The sequence below is a fragment of the Excalfactoria chinensis genome, chromosome 19 (assembly GCF_039878825.1).
Source record: "Excalfactoria chinensis isolate bCotChi1 chromosome 19, bCotChi1.hap2, whole genome shotgun sequence".
NCBI classification, from domain to species: Eukaryota; Metazoa; Chordata; class Aves; order Galliformes; family Phasianidae; genus Excalfactoria; species Excalfactoria chinensis.
This window is the reverse complement of record NC_092843.1, coordinates 3,776,245-3,804,191: the sequence shown is the minus strand read 5'-3', so window position 1 is coordinate 3,804,191 and position 27,947 is coordinate 3,776,245. Positions and strand designations below refer to the sequence as shown.

Here is a 27,947-nt window from a genome sequence, read left to right as displayed (position 1 = left end):
GCCGCGCGGCAGGGGGCGGGGCGTCCTGTGGTGGAGTTAAAGGCGCAGGCAGCCCTTCTGGGCAGGATGGCTGTACCCCTTCACTGTTTGTTCTCCTGCATCATCGCTTTTCTGGAGAATACATTTTTCCTATTGCTCTTCCACCACGTGAGGCCGTCCTCTCTTGTCATATTGCTGTTAGCTGGGAGCAGAAGCTGACCCCACAACCTGCTTTCAGGGAGCTGCAGAGAGTGATGGTATCTCCATTGAGCCTTCTGTTCTCCCTCCTGAACCGTCCCATCTCCTCACAGTACCGTGTTCCAAACCCTGCACAGCTCCGCTGCCCTTCCCTGGACACGCTCCGTATCTCAAAGTAGGTGATTTTCCACGTCAAGCTGCAATAAGTGAGACCTGGATGCCACCCAAATGGAGACCTGGATGGTCGTTATTGGTTACGCTGTTGTGTTAGAAATTCAGCGTCAATCTGTGAAATCAGTGGTTGATAAACGCCCGCTTTACTAATGTAACGCTGGAAAAAGCTTTGGCTGTACCCTCAGTTTGAGGCAATGCGCTCCCGGCTGCTCCTGTTCCTACACGCAGGCGATCTTTTGTTTCTTTCCCCACTCTTTTAAGTCTTTTATCACCTGCATTTGGGCTGCTGCCCACTTCCCAGGCTTTGTTGTGCCACCCTCTGTCACCATGGGCAGAGGGCAGCGAAGACGGCTGCGTTGTGTGGCTGCAGGCTCTGAGATCATTCGATCCAACGCTGTCCAGGGAGTCATTTGGGAGTTCATTCTAGTTCTCACAGTTGAGGCTCCTGGGCTGCTGCTGCTGGAGAGCCTTATTGCTTGAATTACAGCAGAGCAGGGAGGAGTCTTATTGGCACAGGCAGGAAATGGTTAAGAGCCCTTCGTATCACCTGGGAAAGCGATTCTTTGATTTTTCAGAGGGCGCTAACATGCTGCACAACGTGGGAAACAAAGGGAAGGAGATCAGCTATAAGAGTTGTTCCTGGGCTTTATTTTCGCCGTGCAAGAGCTGGATATTGATGTCTGAAAAACAAAGGATTCTGGGTTAAGTGTTCTTTTTCTCCGCTCAGAAAATGATCTGTGAAGTGGATCTGATTCCAGCTGGTGCCTCGAGATAACTTCTTTCTGATTGAGAGGTAAGAACGATCCTTACAGCACTGACCCGTTTTAGAATAGGGAACTCATTGCTGAAGCTGTTCCACGGGCAGTGCAAGGAATGCACTCAGAAGTGAGTAAACAGCCGTAAGAAGCCCACAACACTTTCCCTTTTCCTTTGCAATGTGTGTTCTGTTTGCATCCATTTCTGAGCTTAAGAACTGAGAGAACCATAACGAGCAGAGGAACATGCGACCAAGAGCTGCAGTAAATGCTTCAGCAATGACAGGAGAGTTTATCTGTATTGATGTACTTTTGCACTTGACGCACTGAGCATCTTATGTTGGTTTCTCTTAAAATGCTTCCTGAGCCTTGTTTCTTTATGCTGCGTTACACACAAAAGGGTTTTTCTTCTGTGTTTGGGCTTTGCTAGCAAAGGGTACAGCTGCTACCCTGTTCATGTGCTGGACCCAGAAGGACAGACTGCTTCTGGGGGTGGAACACTGGGATCCCAGTTTCCACTAATTCTTAGCCTGTATGCAGAGGGACTAACAAGGTCTCCCCTTAAAAAGCAACACTGACTTTTTGCGTGTGCCCCAAAAGCATTTGTTTTCACTGAAGTTTGACTTACTACAATGTGACTGTATATTCCAGGCAATCACTGAGAGCAAGTGCCATGTGAAGGGAAATACCCACCGGAGAGCCCTGCAAACCCAACATTTACCTTGGAAATTTCAGAACTGAAAGGGAATAGTACCCTCACTCATAGCAAGGTTAATTGCAGCTTGTTCATTGAGGTATTTCTTAGCATCTGTTTCAGTAATGCACAGAATTTGGGGATTTATTGAACTTTTGGGGAGTACTGGTTTCATTTGCTTTGTTTCAGCTTCCAGTGAATACAGGCAGTGCAGTACTGGCTGATGCAGGGGTTATTTCCCATTTTGATAAGCTGTGTAGTACAGTGGTGTAACCCTGCAGCCTGTCAGTGCTGTGATACAGATAAGCATCAGTCACTGCAAGAGTGGCTGTGCCAGTTATTCTGGCTATTGCTCACTGTTCCCAGTTTCCTCCCCCCACGCTTTACACAGGCACTGATTTCTTCCTGTGAAGAAGAGGGAAGACTATAACCCAGTTAGAGTTGGTGAATGTCACTTTGGATGTAAAGAAAGGCAGCACCGGGACCGTTTACTTCCTGCAAATCAGATTTCTCATCACTGTGTTCCAGTTCTTCTCATCAAGCAAAGCTTTTTATCATAGATAGCTTCCATAAGGCAAAAGAGAAGCTGTGGACTTTCAGTTTCGGAGCAATCTGTTCCCAGATTCTGCCTGGACAGGAAACTTACTGCCTTTTGGGCAACCCTATTTCCCCACTATCAACCCCCAAAGGGTTAATATTGACCCTAAAGAGCTACACCATGCTCTGCTCTGTCCCATTTCGTTGCTCTGGATCTCAGGTTTGGGTGCCTGTGGCAGCAGCTGAAACAAATCACTGCAGCTCAGTGGAAATCCAGTCTTGAAAGAAACGATGCAAGATTTGCACTTAAAAGCTGCAATAGGTAGCAGATAGCTGGAGACAGCTGCACTTAAACAAGAGGTCACAAACCCAGATTGCTCTATTTGCTATGATTTCTCTTATACAAAAGCTCTTCTAAAATCCTGACTGCTAAGTGCTTTTGCTTATGTTGGCAGTATCTGATGTTCATTTACACCATATAGCATGAAAATCTTCTCTGTTTCTTTAGCAGGACCATCGATTAAAATGCAGTTCACATATCTTGGGAAAACTTGATATTCAAAAATGTCTTTTCACTGAGTCAGAATGTACTTTTCCATGGAATAAAAACTCTGGAAAGGAAAGGAAGAAAAAAAAAGAAAAGCTATTGGAAACACTGATCAAATTATATTGTCATTTCAACCAGGTTATATAAGAAAGTACAAACTTCAAAGTGAAGGGCTCTGGTATTTTTTTTTGTCATATTTGAGAAAATAAGTGCATTCTTCTGAAACAGTTCAATTCTATCTCATCAGCATTTTCCATATGGAGCTCTTTGAGAATGTTCTGTACTGGCCCGAACTCCGAGTTCCTATTTCACTGAATTGGCCGTTTCACGTTGTGTGTTAGAATTGAGTTATGAAGTTCCTTCTCTTTTTGTCTCCAGCTGCTGGTGTTTCTTCTTGGGTGAACAGGAGGGTTTGTGACCAATATTCCACACCACTTTGCAGTTCTACTGCTTTAACTGCTATCTCCGATGGTGAAAGTATTTACAGTAATCCTCTGGTTTTGAAGAAAACTGGACAAGAAAGAGCTTTGGAATGTAACAGGTTAAAACATAATTGTGCTATTAGCTCTGCTGCAGCTTGCAGATTAGACATCAAGAACTTGCTGGAGTAATTACTGATGGTTTGGGTGCTTCCACATGATGCTTTCCCTGTCAGTGTTCTTGTGGTCACATTACACCATGCTCCTACAGTCATTTTGTGGTTTTTAAACATTCCTTTCCCTTTAATCGAAAGCACCTTTGTGTGTTAAGCAGAAGGACCTGAGCTCCGAGGGGGAAGAATTTTGTATTTTCCTGGATGTCCCCCATAGGATGGGATGAGGGTTTGAAGCTTGATGATCCACAGGGTCCCTTCCAACCCAAGCCATTCTATGACAGGATCATAGAATCACCAAGGTTGGAAAAGATCTCCAAGATCAGCCAGTCCACCCCTGCCCTGTATGACGATCCCTGAAGCACAGTGTCTTGTTCTGATGCCTTCTGGTGTGAATCATTCTTTTCTAGCACTGTTGGCACCTTGCAGCAATTAATTAAGCCTATTATTCCTCATCCTAACCACTGTGATCACGCAGAGCAGACATGATCCCATCTCGTGACATTTGTCCCTTCTCTGTACTAACCAGTACTTTCCTTTTTACTGCAGATTATTTTCTAGCCCTTGGGATAGAAAATAACCCTTAGGGATCTCTGCCCAGTTATCCCATTATCTTTCTTGAGGTGTGTTGCCCCAAACTGGACAGAAGACTTCAGTAGAAGCTGTAACAGCCCCAGCTGGAGGGAGAAGACTCCCAAACGGATCTCGGTTGTGTCAGCAAGATGAATTTCCTCCTGAGGTTTCCTTCTCTGCTCTGAGTTGTCCCAAGTTCTTACCCTCAACCCTGGCAGACAGCTGTTTGTTTTGGTACCTGATTTATCTGTTCTGTCAGCTTCCCTGCAAGTCAAAAAAGAAAAGCTTCCATATCCACTTTACCTCCTATTTAGCTATTTTTTGGATGAGGGGCACATGCAAAGTAAGTGGAAAACGCTCAGTGTGTTTGCAAGCCAATTTATACATCAGCAAAAGAAAAGAAAGGGATGAGGTATCTTATAAAATACTGGGGGACACTATTGCAACTTCAGTTTAAACATAAACCTTTGTTTTGGAATTGCTTAAGGACAGATTGAGAGTCTGCCATGCTAGAACAGCCTTACGCTGTAGAAAACCAATAATAGCCCAGTCTCCTCCTGACCTGTATAGTTCACAGGTACTAACTGGGTTGTGTGAGTCTGAGCTGTTAATTTTATAAAGCTTTTTTTACAGGCTGACTTCTTGTACTCAAATATAACCATCTGAGGATTGCACAGCACTGATTCGCACTATGATTTAACCCCAGCTTTCAGCATTTGGTTTGACTGGTATCCATAAACCCCTCGTGGCAATGGAAATTGCATGTTTTTTTCTTATGGTATGCAGTCAATTGCATTTAGAATGTAAAATTTATGTTGTGTAGGCTGCTTCAAAATTGATTTAATTTCACTTTAGAAGAAAAAACACTGGAAAAAAAAAGTTCTAAATGGCTTTCATCATTGTGCATTTGTATGCCCAAGAGAAACGGGTAAAATCAGCTTAATTTCACTGCATATATTTATTCCTGGTATTTGTATAATTTCAGGGATATAAGATCTCGTAATGTGATGGAATTCAATAGGTTGGTTGCCCAGGGAGTCATAAGTGATGGAAAAGCATTGAGTTGCATTTGATACAGTAAGGTTTTGCTGTGTGCTATAGCTCTATTTACAAGCAGAGCTTCCACTGATGCATCTCATATAAAGGCACAGTAATACATACAGCAAAGACCTAAGACCTTGAATGAGAAAGATTTTTCTCCCCCTCCTTCAATTGAGCCATGAAAATGTTACTGGGATTTCTAGCCCTTAACACAGCAGTGTTTGGTTTCAGGTGTGGCTGTCCTCATAAACTGAAAAAATATGTCTATCCGAGGCCTGAAGAAGAAACAACCAAAGACTTTTAAAGTCAAGATTATAACGGTGGATGCCGAGATGGAGTTCAGCTGTGAGGTAAGAGTCCCCATAAGAAACCCTTTTAATCTTATTTTCAGCTGGGAGGAATTGTTTGTCCCTACTGAAATTAAGATGCTTCTATTCCTTATGGCTCTCCAGTCAGTTGGACAGCAGAAAGCACCACTGTAGAACAATCCCAACGTAGCAAATGCTCGGTTGATGGATGAGTTGAGCTGCATCAGATTCGTTAATAAGATTAATTCCTAATCATCCAACAAAAGCAAGTATTTAGAGAAGGGCAGTTAGAAAACTGACGTCTATTGGATCTGGTGATTCTAATGAGGGAGTTGAATGCCTTGTGGGGCACTCAGCATTTAGTTTATTAGGTCACTCAGACAGAGCACATAAATCACAGGCAGTGTGAATTATGGATGTAGAACACTTGCAGACAGAGTTGTGAAAATAAAGAATTTGGAAACCTTGGTTCAGAGCTCAGAGTCCTTGTTAACAAATCCAGCTTGATATATTCCTTCCTTTGCTCTCTTTCCTCTCTCCCCGAGTACTCCTTTCTTTCTGGGTTGATTTCCTGCTTTCCATCCAAATAGTGCCCAAAAGTTCATTTTTTTGCCATTAAGTTTAGTGACTGATGATGCGATGAGACAAAATCATCTTCTACTCTGTGGCCAGATAGAAGAAACAGATGTGCAGACTCTTCAGTGAAAAGTGAGATGCTACAAATACGTGTGTGTATTTTGGGACCTTCAACCAAAGTTTGTTTTCTGTGTAGCTGGGCCAGTAAATTACTCTCATTCTGCATCTCCTCCATTAAGTTGCTACTCTTTTTTTTATTACCAGATCGAAAACCAATCCTGGCTAAACTATGCATTAAGTCGTACACCTAGAAGACAGGCTCCTGCTCATTTAAATCAGAGTAGTATAAAGGCTTGGCTCATTGCCACTGGAATAGCTGAGGTGTCTGAAAGACAGATTTGCTCTGATTGTTTGGCAGTTCTGCTCTGTGCCCCTTTGAGTTACTCTCCAGACTCCATAATTTGTCTAAAATGTTGAGTGAGATTTCTACAAATATTAATAAAACTTTGCCATGTCCTTGGAGATCAGCAGTGCAACCCTCATTCCCTCTGCTCATAAAGGGCTCGATGCTGTGATTAAATGACTGCAGCTTTAGAGCACTCAGAGGAAAGGAAGCAGAGCATTACAGCTTTGCTGTAGGCAATTTTAGGCGTGTTCCATTGGAAAGCTAAAGGTGTGATAACAATTCTTGGGAGAAAAACAAATGATAACCTGGTTTGCTTGCCTAAAATACAGCAAGATCCTTCAAGATAAATCTATTTTGCTTAATTTTCTTTTTCTCTCCCAGATGAAGTGGAAGGGGAAGGACTTGTTTGACCTGGTGTGCAGAGCACTTGGCTTAAGGGAGACTTGGTTCTTTGGCTTACAGTACACAATGAAGGGAATGTGCACCTGGTTAAAGATGGACAAAAAGGTATAGAAAACAGGAATGGTAACGTAACTATCTTCTACTCTTGAAGGACTTCTTTGACTTTTTTTTAAGCTCAGGATCTAAAGGAATAGTTTAAGTGAAACCCATACTTTCAGGTGATAGTTTTAGGACTGAAATTCATAGTGTTAAGCAGTCTGCTTCTATACAGTTTGGTCTAAAGTGTCACCCACCAATCACCACCACACGCCCTTCTGAACAGGCTGCATTAACCACATCACCTGCTTTCTGATTTTCCTCTGTAGTGTTATTCTGAGATGTTTCTGTACTATTTTTGCTGCTGATTCTGATTTTATCTTTAAACAGGTTTTAGATCAAGAAATTCCCAAAGAAGACCCTGTTAGCTTTCATTTTTTGGCTAAATTCTACCCAGAGAAGGTAGAAGAGGAGCTGTTACAGGAAATTACCCAGCACTTGTTCTTTCTTCAGGTCAGGACTGTTTTTTAACCATGAAATCCTTCTATGTTCGTCCTAGTCTCTTTGTATTATCTTTGATTTTGTTGGCTGCTCTCAATCTCAAAATGACTCTTCAGGTTTCAGTCATATCATTGTCTCTGTAAACATCTCACTTCTACAAACATCTCTCCTGGATACTATGGTTTTGCGTTCTGGTAAGTTGAATGTTTGACTTCTGCAAGGGTTTTGTTCTCATAATGGCTTCTTACTCTTTGTGTTATGGAATGGGAGCTAAACTATGAGAACCTGCAGTCCTGTGTAAACAACTTTTTACACTGTAATGCTATAATGGGATGGAAAATACCATGATAATAGTGGGGTAGCAAAGTCTTTGGCTACTGCAGATGAGAACAAAGTCAAATGTAGCAGCCACACAAATGAAAGAAAAGAGTTGCTTACCTCGGGAAGGCCTTGGGTATTAAGGTATCTCCAACAAAACCACCTCACCTCCACTGCCACCCTTTGCCAGCCCATGACTGGGCTTGGAACTGGATGGGCTTTAAGATCCCTTCAAACTCAAGCCATTCTGTGATAAGGTATCTGCCCTAACTGGTCGTTAGTGATTCAGTATAAAGTGAAACCCTCCTTTTTATTGACTTTAAGAATTATCTTGAGGCCTTCATCAAGTGGTCTGCTGTGGCTGCTGCTAAAGTTGGATGAAGAGCGTCTCAAAAGCTTGTCATTGACCTGCATAGGTCTTAAGTAACCATTCCCTAAGCTAGTTCTTTCACAACAAGAAGGTCTTGAAGGGACCTGTTATTAAGCGTATGAACCTATGGAGTGCCTACACAAGCAATTATGATGGCAGTTGTGAAGGTGAGAAAGAGGAAAGGAATGGTGGTTGTATGGGAAACTGGTAATCACAGCCTGAACCTCTGATTAATCAGCTGAGGCAAGTGTCAGGTCAGCTGTGGGAGCACAGGTGAGGGTAATTCAGCTGTGCTCCTGGAAGGGATGGAGCTTGAGTCCACCTCTTCTAGACTTCTTTTAAGGGCTGACCACCACTAAGGCAGCATCTCTTGGAGATTGTATCTCTGTGGAGATTGCCTCAGTGTTTTCCAGTCAGACTGAAGGCTTCTATACTTGTGAGTTTTTCATATAGATAACCTTTTAGATATTAACATTTTTGTATTATTTTCACCTTATGGTGATAAGCAGTATGGGTTGTTAAGGTTTTTTTACCCGTATCATCTGCAGGTGGGACGAGACTCATGACTGTTTTCTATCCCTGTAACTAAAACTCCCAATCTCCTAAAAACAGCCCAGGTGGTTACTGGAAGGTCTTGTTGTGTATGACTATGGAAGGCATAACCACTAGAAAACAAGACCCTACTAACCTGTCCTTTGTAAAGGTAACCTGTCCATTGTAAAGGCCATGTTGGTTTTTGCAAAATTAAATGTTTCCATGAAGTGGAAGCCATCAGAATTAAGAACAGTAACCCCACACATGCAGTGATGCTCACAGCTTTGCAGAGGCAGCTTGCCTGTTTGTCACTGGCCTTCCTGTTGTCCCAGAAATTCAGTGTTCTGTGATCTCCATAAGAAGTAGTTACCTATAGAAATAAAGTAAATAAATGATTAAAATAATAATAATAAAATAAAGGTGTGTAATCCTGGAAGAGGGAAGCCATGCTGTGGCTAAGAAGCAATAACCTCAGTAACTTGCAGCTGTAATGGTAGGTATACAGGCAAAAGGAAGGACGCTTGCTTTTTGCCCCAGCATCTGTGCCTTCCAGCTTCTCTTCTGAATTTCTGAACTTTCTGGGTGCTAGAGTCTTCTACCGTGTTGCTTTGTTCTGGTATCTGTCAGCAGTATGTGTCCGTGCAGGTAGGTTGGATTTTGGAGTAAAAACAGTCTGCATCTGTAAATAAACAGTGTTCTTATGCTGGTTCCCTGAGGAGGATGTGCTAGCAAAGCAAAGGGGAAATACTGTTAATCCAGGGGTTAATATACTAATTAAAACTTCATCTTGAACCTTTAACCATTTGGGAATCTGTTTTTTAAGCCCAGTTTGGAAAGAAATGAGAGGGGCAGAACGCTTTCCCTAGCCTTTTAATCCTGATTTCTCTTCTCTCCTTGAACCTGCCTCGACTAGCAGATGTACAATTAGCAAATTCTTCTCATTCCAAAGTAGAAAAACAAGACAGGAACAAATTGGAACTTGCAAAGTTTCCTGACTGTAAGAACTTCAGATCACACCTGGATGCTAACAGGGAAACATGTACTGACATCTGGATGCCTACAGATTGCAGTCCTCCCATCTCAGACTTTGCATGTTAATATAGCATAACATCTTTGTGTCAGATCTGTGAATAAATGTAAATCTCTAAAGCTGAGTTTTCTTCAACAATTAGGTAATTTGTTCCTTTTACAAGGATGTTATAATTATAGAATTGATTAAAACCAACAACAAAATGACCCAAAACCAAACCGAAAGACCTCCAGACAGTTGCGGGGGATTTGTCTCAAGTCATTCTCCATTCTGAAACGTATTATTTGCACCATGGAATATGAATGCTGGAGCTTTCCAATTTGGAAGAGAAGTCTTTTCATTCTTTCCATTTTAACAGCTTAGAAGGAATTTTCCCTCTGCTATAACTCAGCTTCATATATTGTGCTTACCAGAGACCGAGTATAAAGAAAAACTTTCATGATGGTTCATTTCAGTTCATGGTACCTCCAGTTCCTAAATGTGTCTGTAAAGGCAACTCAGTACTATCTCAAGTCATTTTTCTTCTTTGGAAATGTAGAAGACTGTGCATTATGCAAAATGTTCTTATCTTTGTGCTTCTTAATGGGCCAAGGATATTATGTATGAGAGGTGGATTTGGGAAGATTAATTTCTTCCTCCTTTGGGTTTCCAGGTAGAATTACCCAATGGATTCAAAATCAAGCAGCCTTGTACAAACTGTTACCTCTGATCATACTAGCACCATAGATTACTGACATGAAAAGAAAGCTAACAGACTCTCTACCACTTATACTGTGCTTTTATTTTTAAGCCCTGTGTTTATGTTGTGCATATACCACTGTAATTGAATAAATCTAATGCGCTGTGAGGCAGTTTTCCCTTTGTGGGGTGCCCTTTATTCCATCCCTCTGGGAAACCTGGAAGGATCCTCTTAATGCTTTTTAGTATAATGCATCCGGTGCATTCAAAATGCAGCTGGATGCAGCCCTTAGCAGTCCCATTTGGTTGGACCTGACCATGCCAGGTGATCTCCAGAGGTCCCTTCTGACCTAAAACTTGGATATCTTTTGTTTTCAAGCTGCTTTCTATATGTTTTCCAGCAAAACTACTTTTTTGTGGTTATGGTTATGTAGCCCTTTGATGCTATTTTAGATGGCAAATCAAATCACTGCTTGGTATAGCACATTTAGTAGGATGGTTTTTAATAACTGAGTAGCTTCTGTATCATTGCTCAGTGCTGAAGGTAAAATCGTTACAGCTTCATTCTGGGTAATGAGCTGGTAATAAAAGGGAGCATTAGAGAGGTCTGTAATTCTACCTGTATGGAGAATCTAAAGCAAAAAGCTTAATGGGATGAGACTGAAAAACATCCTCCACCAATTTATGATAAAGGCTTTTCCCTCTCAGTCTAAATTGAACAATGTGATTGAAAATAGAATAGTTCATAGTTCATAGAGTCATGAAGTATCCTGAGTTGGAAGGGCCTCCCTACATTAAGGTGGGAGACAGTCCACTGGCATTGCTGTCAACTTGGAATTAAGACGCTTCAACTTCCTAAAGGTCCTAAATATATACATATATATGTAAGGTAATACTAAGGTTTCCTGTGTTTCTGAATGTCACTTTATTGTTGCTGTTATCTTGTAATGGTGATAGCTGGTGCCAAGTTACAGTCTGGGCATGTCTAACTTCATTGCAGCCTGACGTAAGCCCTGACTTTGAGCTGCTTCTTTAACTTGCTCCTATTTTTTCTCTGATGTAGGTTAAGAAACAGATACTGGATGAGGAAATCTATTGTTCACCGGAGGCAACAGTTTTACTGGCTTCTTATGCTGTTCAAGCCAAGGTTTGTGCATAGCAGTGCTCATATTTTAGCCAAATCTGTACATAGTGTGATACGTGAAATACTCAAGTGCTAAACTTTGCTGTTAAATTGGGCCATGCTGGGAGGCACGATTGCTGCTGGGGAAACAAAAGCAATAGATGCCATTAGATTACCATTACAAAGGATTGGAGAAGAAATTAGTTTGCTGTTTTATGCTACGCTTTCACAGTTTTCTGGGATTTCTTTGGATCCAGCATTTCAATGTGATTTTCCTCCCAGTTGCAGTTATACCTTGTTATTAAAATGTCCATGGATTCAGAGGTGCTGATACCACGAGCAGTGGCAGGGTGGTATTCTCTAGCATCTTTCAGAGCATAGTTAGCTTTGTGCCACCAAGAGCCCATGGCTCAGATGAGGGGGAACCTGTTTTCCTGTCCTCACACCGTATGGGACAACCAAAACAAACTCTATTTCATCAAACTGCAGCCATCAAGTTCTTCAGGGTTCTGCATCTAACAAGTTCAAGTGTCTCTTTTCTTTTCCCTTGGGACAGTATGGTGACTATGACCCAAACTTTCACGAGCCAGGCTTTCTTGCCCATGATGAACTGTTACCCAAAAGGGTAAGTCTGTATTATGTATAGAACCAAAACTTGCATCTCTCCTTTGCTGCAGAGCAGGTGCAGCTTTGGGTCTAAGCAGAGCATTAGAAAATGATTGTTTGCCTTGAATATGGTGAAATGACTGAACTCATTGCTGCATTTGCAGTGACTGGGAGAGGCAGCACATGTATTTGTGTCTTCAAAGGCAATCTGCTTCCTTCCTTCCCCTGTAGGTCCTCAGGCAATATCAGCTGACGGCAGAGATGTGGGAAGAAAAGATAACTGCTTGGTATGCAGAGCATAGGGGTATCGCCAGGTATGAAATAACTTCGTTTTTTGGAAATCCTGTACTTATCAGTAACTACTTCTTCACAGCCTGCAGTGAAATTTGGTTTTTGTAACTGAGCAAAGAGATGCTGGGTTGCAGGCTGTGCTGCTGGGAGCTTTGCTTCTTATGAAAGGGAAAAATCCATTCCCCCAGGGTAAAGGTATCACTGCATGTAGGGCAGCGTGTGTTTGTAAACTGGACTAGCTTTGAAGCTGAGAGCTTTCGCAGAGCTTCACAAACTACAAGCCTAAAATCTGATGTACTTTATACCTTGTAAAATAAATAATAACAACAATAAATATCATGGTTCAAAAAGATGGCAGCATACGTAGCAAGGTACCACAGCAGTACAGGCATTGAGCCATCATTCCAGGACTGAGTTTTGGTGCTACTCCACATGGATATTCAGCTGCTTCTAACACATTCAGCATACCTGGAAATTCAATTAAACACGAGGTGGGAGCTGCTGGCACCAGAGGCAGCCTGTCTTATTATTTTGGTTCAGTTTTTTGTTGGCTCTTCTAGATTAGCACTGTCTTTCCTGAATATTTTCCTCAAGACTTGATGCCTCAGTTTGGAAGGAGAAGAACAGTGAGTGGGGAGGCTCTGCCCAAAGCACTCTCTAGAATTTCTCAACCAGTTTTGCTTCCTGAAGGGATTATAAGGAAACATAATGGTGGAGGAGGACTCCAAGAAGTGATAGAATCATCATAGAATCACAAGGTTGGAAAGGACCTATAAGATCATCTAGTCCAACCATCCTCCCTTTACCATACCTACAGAAAACCCCTAAACCATATCTCCTAGATCCCTATCTGATAATGTTAATAATCCCTATAATGTTGGAGTGGCAAAAGTAACCCACAAGGATAAGACCAGACTTGAATTTTAGTAGAGGTTGCACTATATGTGACTCAGACCAAAACAGCTTTGTCTTCTGTAGAGACGGTGTTTTTAATTATCCCTTTTCTGTTGAGAGTAAGACAGTGAAATTAAAGAAAGTCCAAAGGACTAGAATGGCTGTTCTTATTGAAATGGGAAATATGCTGTCAGTTAGGACAGAAGGATTGGACACAAGTGTAATCATCGCCTTATTCTCTAGGGATGAAGCTGAGATGAACTACCTGAAAATTGCCCAAGACTTGGAAATGTATGGTGTCAATTATTTTCCCATTGCTGTAAGTGCTGTATTTGAGCAGTTTGCAATTGCTGCAGGTGATGGTAGTGCTGTTCTAAAATCCTTCAGGGTGTCTGGAGCTGGGACTCCTGAGTTCTGCTGTTCTTTGCTGTAGGGAGGCTGTGTAGCAATTGACCTCGCTTGGTTTGCTTGCCTGCTGACAGAGTAGGTGGATACAACAGCAAAGGTTCTGCTCTATGATTGCACTGAGTTCTTGAATAGCTCTGGGTATGTAATGGGAAGAAGAAGGAATAAACGAGAAGTTTGAGCTGCTTTATTCAACTGGGTTAGCTGGCTAAAAGATGTATTGTAGAAGCAGCCATTTCCAAGAAATACAAATAAATATCGGTGTATTAGAAAAGCGTGGCTCTTGTCTGTGGTTGCTGATGTCACCAGAAAGAGCACTTACTGATCTCTGTTGTTCTGCAGCAAAATAAAAACCATACCGATCTCTTGCTTGGAGTCGATGCCAAAGGAATTCATATCTACAGCATTAATAACAGGTTCTCTCCAAATAAGTCGTTTGAGTGGAGTGCTATCAGAAACATTTCCTATAGTGAGAAGGAGGTAGGCTGCATCTGATATATTATTCTTTTAATATGGGCGAGGGTGTGGACTGGGATTCTTGGAACAGGCTGAAAGCAGCCTCTGTTTAAATAATTTGGGGGAGGGGGAAGATCCTAGGGAGCTTTGTTAGAAAAACTAACAGACTCGTCCTTCTGATGTGCTGTGTAATCTCAGAGAGCCCAGGGCTGCTCTCAGCTCTCCAGAGAGAGCCCACCTTTCTGGTTCCTCCCCTGCTGCTTGTCCTTTGCAAAACAAGTGTTGGTCTCCATAAAAGATAGATATTATGCACGTCACCGTGGCTGGCTTCGGTTATCTCAGCAGGGATTAGATGATCCATAAAGACTTAATGCCATTTTTGCATGCTGAAGTTATCCCTGTAAATGAGGTCTGAAGCACAGTGGCAAGCGGAGGCATGCAGGGAGATGCACGTGTTTCTCTGACTGAATTTTTCCAGTCTATTAATGCCTTTCCATTACAATTCCAGTGGGGTTTTAGAGCCCATCTTCTGCTTGTAGGAAGCACAGTGGGAAATGGGTCTCTCCTTTCTTTGGGCCTGTTGAAAAGCAAAACAACCCAACAAACAGGGTTAGATCTGCTAGCCAGACTGATGCTTGCATACAACAGGCAGGGCAGCCTACAGGAGAGTTCTACCTCTGAAGGATTTTGTTTCCTTGGCTTTAAATTTCCCCTCTGGTCTGTGAATAACTCCCTGTTGTTGGGGAATTGGGCAGCCCTCTATTAAAGCTCTGCTGGATTTGTTACCCCATTCACAGCCCTGTTCCTCGCAAGGCAGCGCACTCCATCAGTTGTTACCTGCAGGCTGAAACGAGCTGTAGAACGTTAAGATCTTGGTGACTCAGAGGGCTTGAAATTATACGCTGCATTGCAAATGAATGACAGGAATAGAGTGCTAACTCATGAGTCACAGAGAGAAGGATCTTAAAGAATGGGGCTGTTTTTTATTATGCAGCCAAACCCAGCGCGGCATATAAAGTAAAACAGTGCATCCTGACCTGGAGGCATGAAAAACCTTTCATCTCTTCTGGAAATAGCTTGGGAGATAGGAGTGAAAATGTGAGAAAGCAGGAGCTGTAGTACTGTTATCACATGGTCAGAAGAACAAATCCATCAGGCCTTTGTGATATGTTTTGGTTGCACCTGAAATGGTTGGGATTCAGAGCAGGGGTTGACATCTCCCTTACTTTCATACCCAGAAGTCAGATTCTTAGCAAAGCATTCTGTTTCTCCTGATAGCCGGTGCGTGTTACAGTGTTCTCAGTGCAGTTTGCAAGGCACAGGTGGTACCATTATGAAAAATATCATCTGAACTGGCATCAGATACAGCTCTGTGGGAGGCTTTATCTTCCAGAATGGCCTGTATAAAGAGAGCAGCCCTGGTTCTGATTCTTGCGAGCAAAGCACTTGAAATCGCTCTCCCTGTGTTTGTGGCATAAATCGCTGCTTCCCTGGAGAGAAGTGGAGATGGGCAAAAGTTTGCATTAGTATTAATAGCTTCAGTTTTGTTTTTCCTCCTTTTCACTGCTTCCTCTCATTTTTTCCCCCCTACTATCTATCTGAACAGTTAACCATTAAACCTCTTGACAAAAAAGCAGAAGTCTTCAAGTTCTTTTCCTCTCAGCTCAAGGTAAACAAATTGGTAAGTGTCCTGTTTTCCTCCTCTAAAACTGGGCTGGCAATACTGAGTTTGTAAGCCTGTGCAGAGGCCAGGGAGCATTGAGTTTCAGCATGTGTTTTCCATAGGATTCTTCTGTCTGGGAGGTCAGGGTGTGTGTGGTTGTCTTCTCTCTGTGTTGGCAAAGGAACTGTTGGATGGAAAGTGAGATACAAAGGAAGGCCCAAATTGCAGGGGGAAATGCAGGTACAGGAAGGGGAAGGTGTAGTACATGTGGCACTGAGGGATGTGGTTAGTGGGGATGTGTTGATGGTTGGACTTGGTCTTTTCCAACCTTTATGGTTCTATGAAAGGGGCAAAACCACTGCAGCATTGGCCTATTGGATTCCTGTTGGGTATTTATTGACTTCTGCCTCAACAAGGAGAGGGTCCTGATCAGCTGGTTCATTTGTCATCCTTGGCTGCTTCTTAGCACAGCCAGACCATTTCTCATTGAGTTCATGGAGCAGCCATCACAGGTGACCATTCCCACACAGCTATCTCTTGGCCTTCACCCATTGCCTGTTCTTTTCAGGAAACTGAAACCAGACAGGGATGAGGGATGGAACGAGAACCCCTCATGCTGTTATGAACTTGTCTACACTATTATAAATCTGGGTATTAGCCTGCCCTGAATGTCACTTTCCTTGCAAGGGATGCATCTGCCAGCACTTGTGCTGGAGTAAGAAATGTCAGATTCTGACCTGTAGGGCTCTTTTTTTCCCCCTGGATGGGGTGCAGTTATGTCACACTCCCATTTTCTTTCCTGTTTCGATCCAGATTCTGCAGTTGTGCATCGGAAACCATGACCTATTTATGAGGAGAAGAAAAGTGGATTCAATAGAGATTCAGCAAATGAAAGCACAAGCCAGGGAAGAAAAGGCCAGAAAAAAGGTACATTTTCTGCTCCTCTGTTACTGAAAATGCTGATTATTATTCCAGCTGGTGCCCTTGCTATCCATGCATCGATATGTGTGTAGGAGGTGAGAAAGCACAGAAGTGTGGGACATCTCTATGTGTATATGCAGCATCTGAAGATGTAAGTGATGTTTGTGAAGCCAAACAGGCGATCAGAAAGATTTGGGGTACGTAGCAGATCGATCCAAGCATTCTCCCAGCAGTCTGAAATAACTGGTGTTACCAGTTAGTGCAGTTCATTTCTGATGAAGTGTAAGTAGCTTCAGCACTGCATCTCTGCTGAATGTCAGCTCACCAGCTTGAGAGCAGCCCGTCCTCCGTTAGGTTAGTTTCTTACGCTGCCTCAGGCCCAGATGTGATTCTGCTGCAAAGCCACAAATGTGGTATTTTTCTTTCCAGATGGAGAATCAAAGACTGGCCAGAGAGAAGCAGCTCCGAGAAGAAGCTGAGCGAGCCAAAGAAGAGCTGGAAAGGCGGCTTTTCCAGCTGGAAGATGAAGCCAGGCAGGCCAATGAGGCCCTGGTGAGTAGCACGCCAACTGAATGTTCCTGTGCTTGAAGGGCCTTCTTGGTTTGGGAGCTCTTTTCTTTTCTAGAAGTTGTGGCTTACGTAAAGCTGGAGAGTTTCTGAAGGAAGTAACGTTGTGGGTTGAAACTGGGAGAAGAGGGTTTAGTGCATGTTGCGTTTGGCACTGACAACTGGAGGGATCAACCTATATTAGGTTTTGGTTGATGTCTCTGTCCATCTCAGCACAGCAGTCTCCTTGCTGTGTGGAGGTGAGAAGCAGGACAGAAGATCAGTGATTCTAGAGCAGTGGAGTAGTACTAAGCCCTTCAATTGTTTTTACTTTAAGGCTTAACATTTTTATCCCTTGATCTGTTGACAAAAAGCATCTTCTTCCTGATTGACTTCAGGGATGAAATTGAAGATGCTAGGCAAGGAAACTGCAACAAATTGTTTCCCCTTAGCTTCGATCCCAGGAAGCTGCAGAGCTGCTGGCTGAGAAAGCTCAGATTGCAGAAGAAGAGGCGAAACTGCTGGCCCAGAATGCTGCAGAAGCAGAACAAGAGAGACAGAGGTTGGAGATAACAGCTCTGAAAACCAAGGAGGAGAAACGCCTGATGGAGCAAAAGATGCGGGAGGCAGAATTGATAGCAGTGAAGCTGGTGAAGGAGTCTGACCGGAGGTTAGATTTGCTTGAGCTGGGATTGTGTGGCCCCTCCTGAATTGCCTGGAGAGAGTGCTATTTTAGTCAAATTGGGAGTGTGGGGGTGAGAGCACAGGAGGGAAGGCCTTTTCCCAAAGGCTTTTGTGTTCTGTCTCTATACTGAAAGTCACCAGTTCATGTCAGAATACTTGTTTTGCAGAGCCAAGGAAGCAGAGCATCTGAAACAAGATCTGCATGAAGCCAGAGAGGCTGAACGGAAAGCAAAGCAAAAACTCTTTGACATAACCAGGCTCAATTATCCTGTAAGTTTCTGTTCTGGGTACCACTTGGGTGATAATCAGATGTTGACTGCATGTTTGTAGCCTCATCAGGGTAGGTTGTGTCCAAAACCAATATTAACAACCAGGTGTTGTTAGTAATTGGGGAGCAGAGATGGTCTTGCCTGCATTCATGCCTAATGCTGACTCTGTGCCATCTCAGTCAGGCAGTGTGTTGTGAAGGTGGTTGTACTGAACCGTCTGTGTTGTACTGATGTGAATTACATGTGAGTGTCTTCAGGCAAAGCAAGAAGGTGATGTTAGGGCTGTGTGCCCTCAGTTCCTCTTCTGCTTCACTCTTGCTGAGAATGGATTCCCATTCTTAGCTAGAACTAGGGAACACTGCAGTCCTTTCTCTGCACTTGGATCTGTGGCTTGTGGCAGTTAATCTGGGGCCACTTGTGTAGATGGAAAGGGCTTCAGGAACATTTGTCTCTCATAATCCATGGTACCTCATGGAATGGCTCAGCATGGCGCTCTTGAAGAAGCTGGTGAGAAATCCAAAGTCAAACTGTGCTTGTTTTGGCTCTTTCAGCACATGATCAAGTACCCACACTACTTGCCAACTGACGCCAGAGATGCCAACTTCGACAAAGGGTCCATCAAGCTGGATTTGAAGGACATTGACCTCAAGAGACTCTCCTTTGAGATAGAGCGAGAGAGGTATCAGTCTGCTTGTGGTGTAAATGAAGAATATATTGCATGTGGGAAGTACAGAAAAAAATTCCTTGGGAATCAACAGGTCATTCCTGACACCTCAAGACAGTTGTCTTGTTGTATGTATGACTGGAGGCCTTTTACTGAACTGGTGCAGGTTATGTCTTTGTAAGACTTGCTGTTTTACACACAGGAAGAGTTTCATGGTGGGTTCAAACCGTAACAGATCCAGAACCCTCTTGTCTTAAAGACTAATTATGTCGAGCACGAAGTAGTTTGTTTGAGTAACGGCAAATTAGAGGACAGAAGTTTCCCTCTAGTGTTAGAGTGTGGTACTGGTTTGATTCACAGGCTTTTCCTCTTAGTCTAGAGGGAAATTCTTGGTTAGAAAGTGAATTCTGAAGGGTGGAAGTGAGCAGAGAAGTGAGGCTGACATGTAACAGACTTAATGTTGCCTATATATGTGTGTATATATATATAAAAGGCAAGATTATGCAAAGATCTCCTCTCATTACCTCATCCTTGAGTTTTGTTGTGTTAGTAAGCATATTGTCTCTGGACTACAGGCTAGATTACATAGAAAAGAGCAAAAAATTTGAAGATCGACTGAAAGAACTGAAGTCTGAAATTCATGCTTTGAAGCTAGAAGAAAAACAGGCTGGGCTTTACTCTCACTGGAATGAAGTACTGGGATCCTTGGATCGTTCCTTAGGAAATGTATGTAACTTCAATTCCTGCCACTTCTTTAAGCACAGTGTGGTCTCTCATGGTTTGTATCACATTCTCATTCTCGTGCTTTGTGGTTGCTATGAATCTGTACTAAAAGTCTTGGATTTCTTTTTAATTTGAGGCAGCAAAGAACTAAACTCAGATTTTGGTCAGGAGTTTCTTGTTATATACATAAACACTCTTTCTGAACCAGGGCAAGGATAAGGGCTGTCTGTGCTTTCCCATTTTGTTCCATATATAATAAAAGTGACCCTGAGTAAATTGTTTCAGAGAGAAGGGAGGACGGAAAAACTGAGGGAGGATGACCTGTATTCTCTGGCAATGCATTTTATGTTCGTTTTGGCTTTATAAATGTTGATGTAGAGAGGGCATTGAATTTCCACATGTTCTTTTCCTTTAAAGATCCCATCATGGATGAAGACCTTTGAAACTGGCGATTCAACAGATATAAATCTTCATAGGCCTTTCCCCGCTTACTCGTTAAATCCTACAAGCAGCTGGCCTTGTACCAACAAACTCCAACACACGGTGCCAGCGCAAAAGTCAACTTTTCAAACCAATTCCTTGATTGCCAACAGCGTGGGCACAGGAACCAGAAAACAGATTGTAAAGGTAAGCAGATAAGTAGATTCCCAAATACCGGTCAGAGGTTTAGAGTTCAGAGCAGCAAAGTGTGGTTGGCTTTATAGAATCGTAGAATTGCTCAGGTTGGAAAACACCTTCAAGATCATCGAATCCAACAGCAGCTCACAAAGCAAGGCTGTTCCACAAGGAGGAGTTCAGAGCGGAGCTAATTTTTCCCATTTGCTTTGCATGTAGGTTCAGCAGCATGACTCAGATGTGATCTACATTTGAAGAGCCTCCTTGCCTTACCAGACTGGTGGAACCTGATGGCATCTGTTTGACTGCTGCAAAACGCACCCGCACGAGAGCACTGGTGCAGCTCTGTCTCCTGACAGTCATCAGCATAGAGATGTGGTTCTATAGGTAGTGGTGCCATTTGGCTTCCAAGCAGGTCGCATGAGCTGGGAGCACTAAAACTGCCCGGTGTAAAACAGCTCGTGGCTTTGGGTACGATGGTAACCATACAGCCAAAGGAGCATGGTTTACTTCTTACTGCACTTTTGAAAGAAACTCTTTATGCTTCTAAGCCTTCCTCCCCTGGGTAATTCTACACATTGACTTACCAAGATGGTTCCTTTTGTGTAGAAGGGATGCTAGGTGGCTGGGAGACATTTGGGATGAGAAGACTGTCCATCAGCATGGCGTTCACCTACAGAGTAGATTAATTCTGCTTTGGGTCCTGTCTGTGAGACACGACTCTTATGGAACTACTCAACCTTGTAGTGTTTGCCTGCCAAATATTTTCCTTTCCCTCCCCAAATGTTTCTCCGTTCACTTAATTGATTTTCATTTCTCTGTGAGAAATCTCAGCGTGTAATTCCAGATGTAGAATTGGACATCTTCAAATACCTCTTGTTCCTGGGGGAATCCTTTGTTTGGAATGCAAAGCTTCTGTTCTCTCTACATTCCCATCTAGATCGAGCACTTTCTGTTGCTTGCCGCTCCAGCAAACTTTGCATACATTAACTTGTTTCCCAGTTCGCTGTGAAGCAGCTTCCAAATGAGACAAAGACAAAAGACGTTAGTGATGTCTGCTGAAGTTGGACTTGCTTCTGATGGAGAGGTTGCATGCAGCAAAATGTCTGCCTCATTAGCAAAACCTGCTCGTATTTGTGTGTGTTTAAGTCTCTGTTTCACCAATAAATCTTCAGTCTGAGGACTTTGGGGAAGCAGGCGATACGCAGCTGTAGCTAATGTAGTAGCACAGTTGAGCATGTGAGATACGGTGTAAAAAATAGATGCTAATGGTAAATATCTAGTTCCAAAAGCTAGGATTAAAGGAAACACACGAAATAAAAAGCTTCAATTTTCACTTGCTAGTAACAGCTTTGAACCGAGTGGTGTGTCAATATTGCAACAGCATTAACAAGGCAACTTGCAAGAACAAACATGCAAATCCCCTCTGTATACATCTACAACAGGCTGAGCACAGTAGGGGATAGCATCTGTAGCCAGCTCTCTGCTCAGACTTCTAACAGTCATGACAGCTACATGGCAAGATACACATAACTGCTATCTGCAGCCCCGTCCTGCTGTCTTTTCTCCCAGCCTGAAGAGTGGCTGCTGCTTGCAGGAGGGTGGTGGGAAGCTTAGAGTGGTTTGAGTTGGAAGGGGCCCATAAAAGCCATCTGGTCCCACTGTCTGCAGTGCATGGGGAAACCCACAGCTCCATCAGGGCTCGGAGCCCCTCCAGCCTGACCCTGGGAAGGAGTATTATTTCTGTGCGTTGCCCTTCTGCAGCACCGTGTACCTGCCCAGATGCTTGAAAAGTGATTAACAAAAGGTAAGAAATTATTGCAGTAAACCAGGTGAATGCAGATGTGCTGCTCTGTTGCTGGGCAGTCACTGCAAAGAGAAGTTTGCTTAAAACCTGAGAAGGTACTTGAGCGATTGCACTTGGATGCTGGTGCTTCTGATGCTCCTGCTCACTTGTAGTGTTGGCTGCTTCATCAAACAAGCAGTGACAGCCGTGTTGAGAAAATGGGGTTTTCCTTCATTTGGAGAAAGTGAGAAGCGTGAGCCCTGAATTCCCCCAGAGCAAAGTGGAGAACAAAGACACGCTGCGCTGATCAGTCACTGCAAGGTCTGTCATCCAAAAGAGCGAGGTGTTCATCAGTGATGCAGCCAGCAGCTTTGAATGCTTAGGGCTGGAGCTGATTGTGATGATGGTCTGCAGACCTGCAGGCAGCAGATGGTGCTGAAGTGCAGCCTGTTCAGATGTGCTCCTCATCGGCTCAGAACAACAGGGGTAGGGGGCAATGCATTACTGCTTGTCAATCCCTGCCAGTCTCTACATCCCCACACCAACCTGAACTTGCTGTTGTTCTCTTCCTGGAGTTTAACCTATCGTAATTTTGGATGGGGAATTCAACATGTGTAAGTGCTGTAGGCTGAGGAGCGATTATTTACACGCACAGCTTAGTCCCATGGATATGAGGTAGCTCCCTGTGTTGCAGAAATAGTCCTGTCACATAATTGTGTGTTGTAGAAGCTGTGGGTGCCCCATCCCTGGAGGTGACCAAGGGAGGGCTGGAGGGGCCCTGGGCAGCCTGAGCTGCTGGGGGGGTACCCAGCTCTTGGCAGGGGGTTGGAACCAGGTGCTCTTTAAGGTCCCTTCTACCCAAGTCACTCTAGGATTCTATGCTGGTCATCATGGGACTTTGAAAAGGGTCTTTCTAAATGATCTCTGAATGGATTTATATGGGTGAGAATGGATCTTCTGAGTGAGCCAAAAGCTTGTGGGACCCCACAGGGCCTGTGCTGCTTGGTATTTTCATCGAGTGCTTTTTGAAACAAGTACAGGCCTGTTGAATTTGCAGAGCATGGAAACATTGTGAGCGATCTAAAGACAGCTTAAGAACAGCTACAAGTACATACAGGATGACTAAGGAGGGGCTATACGATAGAGGGGGACAGACTCTTGAGCAGGGTGTGTTACAGGACTAGGGGAAATAGCTTCAAAACGAACAGAAGGGAGATTTAGACTGGATATAAGGAAGTTGTTTGCAGCAAGGCACTGCACAGGCTGCCCATGGAGTGGTGCCATCCCTGCAGACCCCAAAGGTCAGGCTGAAGGGCTGTGAGCACTGATGGAGCTGTGGGTGTCCCTGTGCATTGCAGGCAGTGGGACCAATGGCCTTTAAGGGCCCCTTCCAGCTCAAACCATTCTGTGATTCTATTGCAAGGAAGGCTGAACAAAGCGAATGTGCTGGTTAAGATGTGAAATTCTGCTGTCATACTAAAACCAAAAAGGGAAGAAGATAATAGAACAGAGGGACCGCTAGCAGAGTGAGGAAGTCTGTTCCTGGAGCGAGCTTTTATCTTCTGTGTGGAAGCTAAAGACTTTCTACAGCCCTATTTTCTCTGTTTCCCTGAAAAAACTCTCACTCTAACCCCGAGGGAATCTCCCTGCCTTCATTAAGAGCACAAATAGGAAACCACATGCTCTTACTCGGCTGGTTACTCCTGGTCTGAGCTGCGAGAGTGAAGAAGTGCAGGTTAGTTGTCACTAGGCTTCATCCAGCATTAGCAAATGGGTTGCATGCAGTCCCTGCCTGATCTGCTGAGGCATCACTGCTGTCCCCAAACCCAGGGCCACTTCTGCCACCCTCCCTCCTGAGCCATCTCAGCATCTTCAGACCCACCATATCCTCTCTGTATCCTCTGATTCACTGTGTTCATCTGTTGTGAAGAACAGCCAGTCTGTATTCACCTTGCTGGGCTCCATGGTTAACCTGGCACCACAAGGTGGGTGCTGCAGTCTCCTGAGTCATCTGCTCTTGACCTTTTCCTCCCTGCGCAGCTGTTTTTAGGGAGCCCAGTCATGTCAGTGTGATGAGTTCACATCCTGCCTTTGCTGGCTGCTGTTGCAGAATTACTCTCAGGCTTCTTCCTCTTCTTCCTTGCGAGCAGGCTGTCAGCCCTGCAGCTCATTGCAGCAGCAGAGGCCGTGCTACTGCCTCACTCCTGTCTAGCCATGTGCACTCTGAGCCAGCAGGATCTGTTGTTGTTTCTCGTGCTTGAGATTTTCACTCTCTGTTGCTGGAGGCAGCTGCCAACTCCCTGTGTCCTTCTGTACCCAAACATCCCTGCACTCATGTTTAGACCTCAGGAGATGAAAGGCATTAAACCAGCACCCCTAGTTTAAATGTCACGTCACAAAGATGGTTGGAGATGTCAGAATGTAAACCCATAAGAGCTCGTGTTGTAGAACTGAGTCCACTCCAGCTTCTCCCATATTCCTTCAAGAGATGGATGTGGGGTTGGCATGGAGCAGGACTGGCCTGGTACCCACAGAGCAGCACTCCAGCAATCAGGAGAACTTGGAAACCAGACCCTTCCAGGCTGCTCCTAAAGAGCAGAGTGAGGATGAGAAGTGGGAAAGACTGCCCAAAGAGCTTATGGCTGGCCATGGAAGCAGGGGAATGCTGTGGGTAAAGGTTGGGGGCATAGAAGTGGGAGACCATAAAATAAGACTTAATGACTCCTGCATCCTGGGGGTGAGAGAAGGAAGGGGAAAGGCGTGCAAGCTGAGCCCTCAAATAACGTGCCAGTAAAGCGAAAAGGGAGATTCCAGGGAAAAAAAAGAGGAACTCAATAGAAATAGACGGATCATTTAAAGCAGTGTTGTAAGAGTCTTTTGACTCACCAGAGAATCAGCCCAGGAAGTTCTGAGGGACTCGCGAGAGATAATTCAGAGATTAACCACCAAACTCACCTCCAGTCCTGGAGGACAATAAGTAAAAGCAGCAATTGCCCTGGGATAACAGCCTGCCTTTGTATGGCCCCATGGAACATCTCACTTCAAAACAGCATCGTGGCTTGGGAAAGCTTTGAAAATAGTGCTCCCAAAGGCTGCTGTGTGCAGGCTGAAGGATAAGCAGTCCACATTCAGGAGGAAGGTCAGCAGGACTGCATCCATCAGGATGGTGATGGCATTTTCTGTCCTGCTCACCTGAATCCCACCTGAGAAACTGCCTGCTTCCAGGTGAGAAATCTCATTTCCCACCTGTTTGCATTCACAGCCAGCTTCTAGCCCTGTATTATATCATTATACCAGCAGTGCTCACTAGCTGTAATAACTCTTTTCCACCTCGGTTTTGGCCTCTGTGATGGGTTCCCCCAGATCAGCCATAACCCGTTGTTTCCTAGTCCCTGAGCACATTGCATTTGCCTCTTCTCATGCTGTATAACAATGGGGGCTTGTCCCAGCTCTACAATTTGTACATGGGTCTTTCCCTGCCCCAGACATTGCCATGGGCTCCAGCACAGCAATGGCTGCTCTTGCCCTCAGTTGTTCCCAGCAGCAGCACTGTACAGTCTGCACTACTGAATCAAACCCATCCCCATTACTCTAGTCCTCAAGGTCATTATAATCTTTCTCTGTGATATCCTGGCCTCTCCTGGATTGATGATAGCATCTCATTCTGCCTCATCAGCAAATTTGCTTTGCGTTCTTCTGCTTTTTGTGCCAAGATCATTAATGCAAATGTTAAGCAGAATCTCTTTTTTCTTTTGAGGCAGAAATTCAAGGAACTGCACTGGTAACCCTCCCCTCAGTCCAGCATTTCCCCTTCCAGCTGAAGCTATTACCATGCCCCTTGCAGGCAGCTCTCTTACCCACTTTACATTACATATGCCAGTCACATCTCCTCCTCCTTAGCTAATAATTTACTGTGTGGCACCATCTCAAGTGTCTTATTGGAGCCCAGACAAGTGAGATCTACTGCATTTCCTTTGTTGCAGATATCTGTGAACTTATAAAAGGAAGCGATGAGGTTAGTGTTGGTGTGTGATGTGCTGCTGATTTATCGCACCTTGCGCAGTGCATGAGGGTCTGGAGGAGATGAGTTCAATGGGAGGCAAATGTTTGCAAAGCACAAGATTATTTCCATCCATCAGGCTTGGAGAAGGTTAGGGCTTAAGGGAGGTTAGTGGGTGATACTGGTGGATGGTTGGACTGGATGATCATAGAGATCCTTTCCAACCTTAGTGACTCTGTGATCCTATGATCCTATGACTAAGCAACATGTTAGATGGTTGCTGTTGGCAAATGCACTCAAGGGTCATTTAAAATACTGATTTCTATATCTAAGGTCAAAAGAATTACAGCTGCTTATGGAAGAAGATGCCTGCGGCCACGTTTCTGAGTTTATGGCCAGGTTTTAAAGATATTTGCATCCTGAGTATTTAGCCCATCTGACCTAGAAATCTCTGTTCCTTTTCTCTTCCATGATGTTTGGATCTCCTAAATGTCAATTTCATTAGAAAGTTAAACTTAGAATCATCATAGAATGGCTTAGATTGGAGGGAAACTTAAAGATCATTTAGTTCCAGCCCCCTGCCACACACTGATGGCCAGGCACTAGATCAGGCTGCTCAGGGCCCCATCCAACCTTGAATGCTTCCAGAGATGGGGCATCCACAACCTCTCTGGTCAAAGTTCTATACTGCATTAAAACAAAGGATCAATAAAGGACTTAACATCACCTTATTTTCTAAAGCAAATCTTCAGTGCCTCAACTCTAAGAATCAATCCAAATATGGGGAAGCATGAAGGATGGGAAGGAAAGGAACCCTCCGAATCCCATTGTGTTGTTGTAGAAGCCAGCAGGATGGTCTCCAAATGCCACGTGCAGCCCTGATCGTTGTAACTCAGAGAAGGATAGAACCGACACAGAAGGCTTTGAGGCAGGTGATGAAAGCATTTGGAGACTCAAAGATAAAAGACTGAAAAGAGTGGGGCAAATAGACAAAGGGAGCTTAAAAAGAAACATTCGACACTGGTTATTTACCCTTTCATGCGGGAGAAGAAAGGGATGTGGTTAAAACCATCTAAAGAGAGAAATGATATATCAGAAAGAGATATTTTGACACAAGGCACAATAAACACGAAACTGGTAGAAGGACTCATCAAGGGCGAAGCAGGAAAGAAAGACAGAAGCGAGTGCATGTCTATGAGATAACCCCAGCTATGCGAGTTTAGATAATACTTTATTTTTAGCCCATTTTAATGTAACTGGGGCTTATGCAATCTGTGTCTGGGTGCAGGAGGATACTCAGTGTCTGCAAACTCATAATTGAAATCACTTTTTGTAGACAGACTTTTTCCCCCCCCCCCCCCCTTAATGTCCTGATAGAGCGTTCATGTGGGCAGCTCTTTGCAGGGGCAATGCTCCAGAGCTGCTGCCTCAGCCAGATCATGCAGGAGAGCTGTAGGGCTGTACTTGTGGGGCAGACCAGAGTCCATGTGCCCTTTGCAAAGCCAAAGCTGCTGAAAACCAGCCCCAGGGCTTTGCTCTACCTGACTGCAGGGCTGCAGATGAGACCCCAGGTGCAAGCTCTGAGCTGCAGGAGGCAAAGAGCCGGATGTGGGCCACTGTGGGAGAGTATAGGGGAAACTGTGGGGGCTGTTTGGTGGTAGTGGGGTGGGGTAAAACTTGCCACTGTAGGAAGAAGCTGCCTGTGGGCTGGTGAGTCAGCTTCTGACTTGAGTGTTTTGCTGTGTCTCGTGCTCAGAATCCTGCTATTTGTTGAGGGATATATTATATTTCTGTGAAGTAGAGTCCTTCTTTCTCATATAAATGCTTGTTCCTTGAGCAAAACATTTCATTAGTTTCCCATATTTATACACACTTCCCTATTAAATGTATTTACTTTGTTTAAGGAACAAGAGATGCTTGAATCTGGAATCCCCAGGCTGTAGGGCTGAGGGTTTTCAGCTCAGAATGGACTCAAGGAGGTGGGAGAACAGGCATGAGTTGGATCTAGGACCATGGAAGAGTCCCTGCTGTGGGTCTCTGCAGGGCATGGCA

The 27,947-nt window shown here is 44.1% G+C and overlaps 1 protein-coding gene across 2 annotated transcripts; it reads left to right on the top strand.

Moving 5' to 3' along the window:
* Positions 1-10: 10 nt before the first annotated feature.
* LOC140260814 (merlin-like) lies at positions 11-21,445 on the top strand. 2 transcript variants are annotated; one of them, XM_072353510.1, is made up of 19 exons: positions 11-352; positions 1,079-1,144; positions 5,322-5,440; positions 6,762-6,887; positions 7,209-7,331; positions 11,313-11,396; positions 11,929-11,997; positions 12,210-12,292; positions 13,407-13,482; positions 13,911-14,048; positions 15,631-15,705; positions 16,501-16,614; positions 17,038-17,160; positions 17,607-17,824; positions 18,006-18,108; positions 18,659-18,786; positions 19,347-19,497; positions 19,912-20,121; positions 20,329-21,445. In XM_072353510.1, the coding sequence occupies exons 3-19, from the start codon at positions 5,351-5,353 to the stop codon at positions 20,362-20,364; spliced, it is 1,947 nt and encodes a 648-aa protein (XP_072209611.1). In that variant the 5' UTR covers positions 11-352; positions 1,079-1,144; positions 5,322-5,350; the 3' UTR covers positions 20,365-21,445. The 2 variants fall into 2 exon arrangements, with proteins under 2 accessions (XP_072209611.1, XP_072209612.1); XM_072353511.1 differs by lacking the exon at positions 1,079-1,144 and having other exon boundaries at positions 250-352.
* The last annotated feature ends 6,502 nt before the right edge of the window (positions 21,446-27,947 follow it).

What these genes read in the sequence shown, in the direction of transcription:
- LOC140260814 (XM_072353510.1), top strand. Translation starts at nt 5,351, where the DNA reads ATGTCTATCCGAGGCCTGAAGAAGAAACAACCAAAGACTTTTAAAGTC. An exon ending in AGCACTTGTTCTTTCTTCAG is followed by an intron (nt 7,332 to 11,312) that starts GTCAGGACTGTT and finishes TCTCTGATGTAG; the next exon opens with GTTAAGAAACAGATACTGGA. An exon ending in CCAGAAAACAGATTGTAAAG is followed by an intron (nt 20,122 to 20,328) that starts GTAAGCAGATAA and finishes CTTTGCATGTAG; the next exon opens with GTTCAGCAGCATGACTCAGA.